This window comes from Rhodnius prolixus, unplaced genomic scaffold (assembly GCF_049639745.1).
Source record: "Rhodnius prolixus isolate KJV_2025 unplaced genomic scaffold, Rpr scaffold_10, whole genome shotgun sequence".
Lineage (NCBI taxonomy): Eukaryota > Metazoa > Arthropoda > Insecta > Hemiptera > Reduviidae > Rhodnius > Rhodnius prolixus.
The window spans coordinates 27,510,826-27,520,265 of NW_027411615.1; the positions used below are offsets into that span (position 1 = coordinate 27,510,826).

At 31.1% G+C, this 9,440-nt stretch overlaps 1 protein-coding gene across 1 annotated transcript; it reads right to left on the reverse strand.

Moving 5' to 3' along the window:
• Positions 1-468: 468 nt before the first annotated feature.
• On the reverse strand, positions 469-7,576 carry LOC141457100 (cathepsin D-like). Its single transcript, XM_074133627.1, has 9 exons — positions 7,419-7,576; positions 6,422-6,563; positions 6,209-6,329; positions 5,981-6,099; positions 5,134-5,333; positions 3,574-3,702; positions 3,348-3,495; positions 1,976-2,068; positions 469-770 (listed from the first exon to the last, which is right to left on the reverse strand). The coding sequence occupies exons 1-9, from the start codon at positions 7,484-7,486 to the stop codon at positions 618-620; spliced, it is 1,173 nt and encodes a 390-aa protein (XP_073989728.1). The 5' UTR covers positions 7,487-7,576; the 3' UTR covers positions 469-617.
• Positions 7,577-9,440: the final 1,864 nt, after the last annotated feature.

A 9,440-nucleotide genomic window follows, 5' to 3' on the forward strand; every position in this document is an offset into this window, starting at 1 on the left:
CACGTTGATTTAAACTTATTAAATTAAACCGACCAAGTGAAAGGCTTCAATTTTGATTTCAATTTTTTAGCTAGGAAAATTCATACTTTCAACAAGCGATCTGGAAAAGTTTGCATTTTACTTCTCAGATTTATTCCATTTATAGCTTGTTAATTTTAATAGTAAATCAATAACAACTCTTCATCTAATTATTTAAGGAATTATGTTTAATTTCCGTAATATTCACATTTAACTTCTATAATATCCAATTTAAATAAAAAAAATAAAAATAAGGATACCTCTAAATATGGAAATTTTTACCTTCGCCTATTAAGGAAGGATAGTTAGAATGGCGATCATACCAAATTTATAATATAGAATTCTCAGCAAAAATAAGAGTTTTTTTAAGAAAATCAAACAAACCTTTTTAGAAAACATCTTTTATAGTGGAATAAATTTAAATTAAAGTATGCGGATCAAGAAAGAATAAACTTCAATTTAAAGTTTTATTTTTAACTTATTTACAAGAAAAATTAAAAAAAATTTCGCCATACATTTTATGCTTTTTAGACGCCATGCTTTTCAGATTTAATTTTAATCTAAAAACACTGCAAATTCTTTCCTTCCTATAATTTAATTTATTTGAGTTGTCCAAAAGAGACAGTGTTATTACCAAAATCAAATACTGTGTAGAATTTGCCTAAAAATACATCTCCTAAGATCCACGGTATATTGTTTCCTGATAGGGTAGAGAATCCGAGCATGCATATTTCGACACCTCCTTTGTCCAACTGTATAAAATACATAAACATTATAAATAGAATCTGTAATCTAAATAGTCAAATATGAAAAATGAATTAAATGTAAAGAAATCAATTAATTCACGTTTATAAGAAAACCGTTTTTTTTTCCAAAACAGCTCAAGAGTTTGGTAAATTACTCCATTCGTCAAAAGTTTCTAATTTTATTTGGTACTTTTTTAAAGAATGAGTTAACGACAATCATATATATTAAGAAACTATTTCGTACCGTTTAAACATATTTCCCAGCTAAATTTACAAGCTTCTTTAAAGAAACATCTCATGAGAACCATCGCTCGGAATCTAGTACAGACACATTTTGCCAGTGCCCATTAAGTTTTAAAAATAAGAATTGTGCCAAGAAAAGTGACAAGATGGATTTTCTTCTCAACTATCCACTGCTCTTATAATCTAAAAGTTTATATTAGAATGTTTCTTCAGTCATACTGTTTTCAACATTCTAGTAAGATTACATTCGAGTCCTTTCCGATTCACAAATACGATTGGAACGTTGCTAAAATCTTTGATCCCCTTAAGTATATTTAGAATTCATTAGAATTTTCTGTAAGTTATAGACTCTGCGTCCCAAGGGTCTTGTCGTTACACACTTTGGGCACTCCTCATGGCACTATGTTCCGTCTACACTACAGCTTTGAAGCTACTTAAGGATCAGTTGTGCGTTATAATCTGTAATTTAGATTTGCCACTTCATCTGTCTTTTCATTTCTCTTAACGCCGGCACTAGTTAATAAGAAAACTACATATTCTGTGGCTTGAAGCAAGAAGTGCCAATGTCAGATTTTGGCGAAAATAAGTAAAAAATCTATTTTGACATACTAACCATCAGAATTTTTCTTGCGAGAAAAAAGTCAAATTCAAAGCAGTAACTGAGTTACTGAAACTTACTAATGCCAATGTCAAAATTTAGCATCAATATTTTTTTTTTTTTTGCCTAATAAACCAAAGAAGACGTAGACACATAATCCTTTTATTTATATTAGCACTTCTTGCACCAAGCCACATTATATATATACAAAAGGGGTTAGTCGAGTTGAAAGGTGTAATTTTATGATAGTCGAGCAGTGCGAATCCTAAACTACGAGTAGAATTAAAGAGCTACGGTTCTCCCACGACAAAAATAAACTATTGCATGTGTAAAAGGTAACATATGTTGTAGATAACAGAATTTCACTTACCCTTAGGATATAATCTTCTGGTTCCAATGTATAACTACGTGCATTTATTTTGAAAACAATATCTGGGAGAGTTGGAACAGCTTTGCAGTCCACCTGAAAACCATGATCTTTAAATGAAGGTTCTTTCTAATTTTCCAAATTATGCCAGAGACATTAGCACCTTGAACATAGTAGTGAGTTCAATCAAAGTTAGTGTACACAAAGGAAAATTATTTCTTTCTCTTTGATCGCGCAAATAAAATTAATTCATTTGGGAATTGGTTAATTTTGGATTATACGAAAATAATTTGCAGAATTTTGGGTTGGATTTTGAATAAATTTCAAATTAAATAAATTGTCAAACTCAAATTAGTTTACATCACTGCTTTCACTTAAAATCATTTTCAGTAATCAGAATCTAGACCCAAAGTTGGACAAAATCAACTGCTTAGATCTGTATTAGACTTTTATTGCCAGGTTTTCACTATTGAAACGAGGTAGACTCCACAATCAAGTTCCTATGGAATGTTTGAATGTTACAGACATTCAGTTTGATCAAAGGTGAGGTTTCCTTTGTCTTTTGCTCCTTTGTCTGAAGGAAGGCTCTTACCTCAACAAATGCAATGACAAAACACCTTCACATAAAATAAGTTAAGTACAATAGCAATAGGAAAGGAAGGGATTAGCTTAGTAGTTAGTGGATACTGGATTCCACGGGTTCGAATCCAGCTGCTGGCCTTAGATTTTCTCTTTCTAGGAGCTTTTACAGCTCACTGTAAGGAGACAGTGGAAAATCCCCCAAGATTTACCAACTATTTAAAAAAAAAACAAAAAACAATGTAATGTGCTATTTTCATATGAAAAAATAAGATGTTAGGGTGATGGGTTGATATTCTTTTTATTTGTGAAGTTAGTCCAAGATCGGGTCTTCTCCTGAACCGTTCACTGAGGTAAAAGAAATATTTACTCTAAAAGTAAAGGAAAAATAGTACTCTAATGAAAGCAATTAAATTCTATTTCATCTTTAATTAATTAATACCGAAATAACTAAATCTTTCACAAATGTATGGAATTTTTGAATTTGTTCCAATTAAAAAGCACAAAGATGAAATGAGCGAAATGTAATAGAAAGTATCTTTATAATTTAACCATAACTAAGTTATATCTTTAAAAGCGAAAAAGAGATAACTATCTCGGAGCGCACCATTAACTGGCTAGCTAGGACGAGTGTGTTCAGCGTGTTTTAAGAGAGCAATGCTGTATTCATTGAAAAGTATCTTAAAGAATGAAAGAAAATATTAGTAAATTAGAGCTGGATTGAGAATTCATTTTAAAATAGAGAAAATTTCTATTTTGATTAAAAGTAAGCTTTAAATTCAAATAAATTACTAACAGCTGCAAAGGGACCCTCCACAGTTGCTTTTAATGTTTTGAATATTCCAAGAATATCTTTTGGAGGTCCAATAATCAATGAAGTACCAGTATCTGCGATTGCGTCGCAACCATTTTCACACCAGTTACCGCCTGTTAAAGTGTTAACTCTGTAATGAAGAAGAAAAATTTGAATAAATTAATTTAAGTGAAAAAGAGATGTGAAAGGTAGTTTATTATATATTTACCCATCCATTCGAAATTGCCAATATCTTTGCGAACTTATAGGAATCGGATTGTTCAATGTGTCATTCTTGACTCGTTCTTCATTAATTCCACCGAATATTAGTTCACCACCTGGGGTTTCTTTAGGGTTTCTGTAATATTGGAGACAAAATTGATTAAAATTAAACATTTTTTTAAAAGTTATTTCTGCTGCAGCAAAATGGCAATAGGATGTCTTTAAGAGATAAAAGACGTGGGATATGCCAGGGCATATTTCATTTTAAATGACCAATCAACTACTCTTTCCCTCATTTCCCCATTCATAGCCCTACCACCCATCAAAAATTCGGTAATATGGTGACTCTCCGTGAAAGACATATTGTATATTCGTGACCTTTTATTATCAGCTATTACTTTTGATAGTATAATTTTGGTTCCCTCCCTGAAGTATGATAAACAATAGGTCTCGAGGAGCCAATAAATGTTTTCAAATAAGCTAGTGGTAAAATTTCTAGAAAATGGAAAGTTGATTTTAACTTTGTAGATTTGACCCCTTTTTAAACTTCAACTCCAAGGTTATTGAAACCGGAAGCCTCCTCAGAATATTGCCAACACAAGACAGAATTAGCATATCAAACCACTGCCTTAACGGATGCGTTAGAATGTTTTAGAACTGTTTCGAAAAGCACAGGAGAAACCTGCCTAATAACCAGAAGCACTGCTGCAGTCTTTCTTTCCCCAAACTGTAGGAAATATCTATTTTTTTCGTTCATGCTAAATTTAGAATTTCTTTAATTCATATTGAACTCTATGATCAAAACTTAAAATTATTAAGAATAAAACCCTTTTTCACTTTTGATCCCCACAGTTCAGAAACAGTGAATAATCAAGATTTGATTGTCTTCTAATCAAACCTTAGGTTTATTAATAATAATTAAAACTGTCCGGTAGGACAGTATAAGGGTTGATCGTCAAAAACCGCACGAAAAACCTAACGTTGAAAAACACCCAACTTTGACAATTCCAAAATTCCAAATTTTCTTTAAAATATAGAGCAAATATATAAAGAAATAATTCAGTATGAATTATAAGTTGTCTTTGCCTTAGTAATTTTTTTCTTTTGAACCATATGAGAGTCCATCCACGCATTAACTAGTTATTACACTTTTAACATTAAAAGTTAAAGTTTTTAGAAGTCAATTCACTTGAACATTTTTTGTAAAGAATTTATATTATCACCAATTCCTTCTACAGCTTTGCGCCGCTAAAATTTAACTTGAAAAGTTATCAGAAGTTTAACACCATGAACCCCACTATAATGTCGTAATACCCACTATAAACCCCACATATTGTCAGGCCCATAATGTCGCCTGTCCAACTCCACGATATGAACGCGAAACCAAAAATTATTTTAGTTCGCTTAAGATATGTAATTAATTCAGTTTCAAAAACAGTTTGAACTTAAATCAATTTCTAATCAAAATCAAAGATTTTTAAAGAACGTTAAGCTAAACCCAATAAACGTTATACTCAACTTATAAAAATCTGTAATTATACCTACAATTTTTGCTAAGAAGATTTACCTGTTAAAATAAAAAGAGAAAATTGGTCTGTCTATAAGTTTCTGGTTTACCATATTATAAACAGGTGGTTCAACATTATCTACAGCAATAGAAGGATATCCTAGTCCTAATATACCATCGAATTTAGCTTCTCTAAATGGTTTTCTACTTATTGAAGTAATTTCTCCAAATGTCTGATTTGCCACTTTAAGTGTGTTTATCTGTAACAAATGAAACAAAGTAATTATTTTTGTTTAGGTAAATAAAATATTAGGCGGTTTCTTGTATTCATTCGTACTTATCACTTATCTCAGTTTCTTTTTCATTCTTTTTTGTTTTTGTGTTGATCATATTTATTATTATAATTTTTACTGAAGGATGGGACTTGGGTTGGCGTTCGCCACAAAAAACACTGTCCGGTGAGCTGGGAAGATTTTTAAAAATCTAAGGTAGTGCACTTGAATTTGAAATTGGGTCTCCCAGTTTGCTATTCTACTGCAATAAGATAACCAATTCTTTTTATTCTCCCTCTAATTAAATGTCCAAAATAATTTATCCCTTTTAAAAGCTAATTAGCAGAAATAAGGTAAATTTCAAAAAAGGAGCTATAAGATGATGGTCCAACCGTCCATTAAAATGCTATAAACGCCAAGTGCCTTTGCACCGCCCTATTTATTTTTATTTTATTTTATTTTTTATTTTTTGTTAAATGGTTTTTGTTGTCACTAATGCCTTTAAAGCGGTCACTCGGAGTAAATACTAATGGAACGGCCAATCTTAGTTAAATAAATAGTGAAAAGTTTAATAAATATTTTCACAAAGTTATAATAGTTTTTAATTTTATTTATTAAAAATATGATAACTTAACAGTTAGAGTGTCCGTAGATAGAAATCCTTCGACATTGCCAGTGCCGTAAGCTATTGTTAAAGGTCTATCATTTTTGAGGTAAGTTGATGATTTACTTCTTTTGTAATAATGGTGGTTCCCTGAGAGAGAAAATAAAAATGTAATTATAGTCATAAATAGTAGTAAATAGTAATATTAAAAATAAATTTTGCAGTAAGAAAATATGGCAGATTAAAAAAAAAAACTTACAGCAAGCAAGACTGAAGTAACAACTAGAAGACGGGACCCATAAATTTGATGATCCAGTGTCAAATACTACAGAAAAATTTTGTAACGGAGTGCCTAATGATATTTCACCGTAATAATCAGCCTGAAAGTGGTATTTATATATATTTATTTAATTCTAAAGAAGTTATTTATATTATTTCATATTTCATACAAATATTTAGATTATTTCCTCACATTTAAATTATTTTTTAATACTTCTCGCACTCCACTTTTCTGCAACACTAAAAAACGTTGAAGACTGTTATGCGCTTCTGTTACCGTCTTCACAAATTCATGATAATTCCTTGGTTCGCGATTTATTTTGTGCAATGGAATCCTGAAATAATGAGTGATATTAGAAATCATATTTTTAAAAGTCTCTGATGTAATCATAATGACAAATAACTAGTAATCACTTTTGTTTCTTTTTATAATCCTCTCTTACACCATAGTAAGGTGAAGTCTGCAATCGTGTCTGACTTTCAAAATTAAAATTCAATGTTTTGGACACAAATGGCAAACACTGTTTGGATGTTTCTCTTCCTCAAACATGAGATAACTTCAAATATTATTTATCCCTTTTAGTTACCGAATGCATCGAAGTAATGCAGAACATTGTACGTAACATTGTGGAGGTAAGAAAGAGATGGCACGTTAAAAAGTTCGAGGCTTCATGAATTTATCTCGCAAAGCCAGGATAGAACTTATTATGCAGTAATTATTAAGCCAGTAAGACTTGAGTGTTAATTAAAGGAAATGATGGTGTAGGAGAAAGCTAAGTACTTTGCTAAATATTTTACGGATAAATGGTTATTGAAGACATGAAGTATCGGCTAAATGAACAATAATTCGGCAAGGCTGGACATTGTTGCCCCACGCAATAAAAATACTACAGGATAATTTGACCATTTGCAGCGGATGCAAAGAGGCAGGGCTCCGCAGGTGAACTTAGAGAACTTTGGACCGCACAACAACTTCTCAGTAGTCTCCCATACGCGTTTCAGTACCTTGCTCAAACAAGATAACTTATACATTTGGCTGTTAAATGCAGCTCGCTAAACTGTAAACTCGCCATTTAATGGTCTTCGGAGACCCAATTTGCACAACCATTGTTTTACAATTATGTGCTTAAAGTAAAACCCCTAACTAAACAGTTAACAAATAAATAAATAAATAAAGAAATGATAATTACCTCAGAATCCTATCGTCGGAGACAGCAGCTCCAATAAAGAACAGTGATAAAAATAATGCAAAGTTCATCTTAATGAGGTCAGACAAACGTCTAACCGCCACAGGAAACGTATGTATTTATATACACAAACACGAATACTTATCTTTTCAGTGAATTTATGGTACACATATTGCGGAAAATTAAATAAATAAAACTCGAGTTTCTAATCTCCAATTAAAATGATATTATTGAGCAATTTTAATCTATTATCGGAAGTTTAGTCTCGTTTACACCTTATCATGTTAGTTTTAACATATATATAACTTTTAATTGATAAATTATAATAACTTCAAGTGTCATATACCCAATTTTTAAAAGGTACAAGATATAAAATTTTATATTTTTGTACTTTGATAGATTACTAGAAGTGTATTTGGTTATTTACCAGTGAAACAGTTGAATATAAAATTAATTTTAAATTTATTTAATCATTCAATCAAGAGAAGTAAAATATTAAAAATAAATAATCTGTAAATCAAAGAAGTAAAAATTTTTTATTTTTGTCATTTAATGGTTCTGTTATTGACTAATATATCGATAAATTATTATTTTTTTTATATTAAGGAGTGGTCATTTATTTCACAAACATTCTTTTTACCAATGATTCGGCGAAATTATTGCGTTCTACAGGTGAGTCAGTCAGACATCGTAACTGTTGTTAAAATTAGTTTTCAATTCATTTTTAAGTGTAAATTCAGTCATTAGGGTCTTTAAACAATGATATCTGTTAACAACATTGTGTATACAACCTCTTCAACATCACCTATTTATTCTCTTCGATAACAACGCTTCAAATTAAAGAAAATGAGGTTGTCAGAGAAGCACAAGTTTTGTGGAACTCTTTGAGAGAAAAATGTTTAATTGTTAGGATGTATTTCAAAAATTTCTTGGTTTTACAAAAATTGAGTATAGTTCTGATTTTTTTCGGTTAAACAGAAATTTTTGTAAGGAAAATCAAAAATTACTTAGGCCAGTAGAGAATATAATTTTTAAGGAAATTCAATGTGCTACAAGAATATCTTTTGACTACATATAGAATCTGAAACTGTTAGGCGAGTTGGTAATTAGTGATGTTATACTCTGCGACTTGCTGGAAGTCAGTAATTATTTTCATCTAAAAACTTCTACCCCAATATTATTCCTATAAACAAATTAGATTGTAAGCGAATTCTCTTGCCTAGAAATTCAGTCAGTGGCGTTGGAAGCAGTGATTAAATAGAACAAAGCTCTGGGTTCCCAAAGGAGCTGCCTAAACGGGAGAGGATTGCCGCAGATGTTGGCATACAGAATTCCAACGAACACAGGAGATCCCGGTTGATGGACCTTATATTTTGTGTTTTCTTCCCACTAACTTCTTACAGATCATATACTTCTTAAAGTATTGTCTGGGATGAAAGAACATTCACCATGAAGTTCCTACTATACTATAGCAGAATAAAAAAAAATAATTAATTATTTTGATATGCTACTTTTAATTAAGAAACTTAGCTCACACATTCAATGAGAGACGTACATTACAAACAGAAGTTACGCTTTCTACATGTAACTAATGACACAATTTTTGGTTATCAATTAAAATCCAAAACCGGTCACAAGTAAAGAAAACAGGTGTAGCGTAAAAGCGACGAATTATCCAGCACTGCGCAGTCAATCTCTTAGCATAAGGAAATGCATAGGGAAAAGCATTAGAAAAGCATAGGGAATGTTCATAAGTGAGATAGGAATGTGCATAAGTGAGGTTGGAATGTGTATAGATGAGATAGGAATGTGCATAAGTAAGATAGGAAAGTGTATAAATGAGATAGGAATGTGCATAAGTGAGATAAGAATGTGTATAAATGAGATAGGATTGCGCATAAGTGAGATAGGAATGTGTATAAATGAGATAGGAATGTGCATAAGTGAGATAGGAATATGTATAAATGAGATAGGAATGTGCATAAGTGAGATAGGAATGTGTATAAATGAGATAGGAATGTGCAT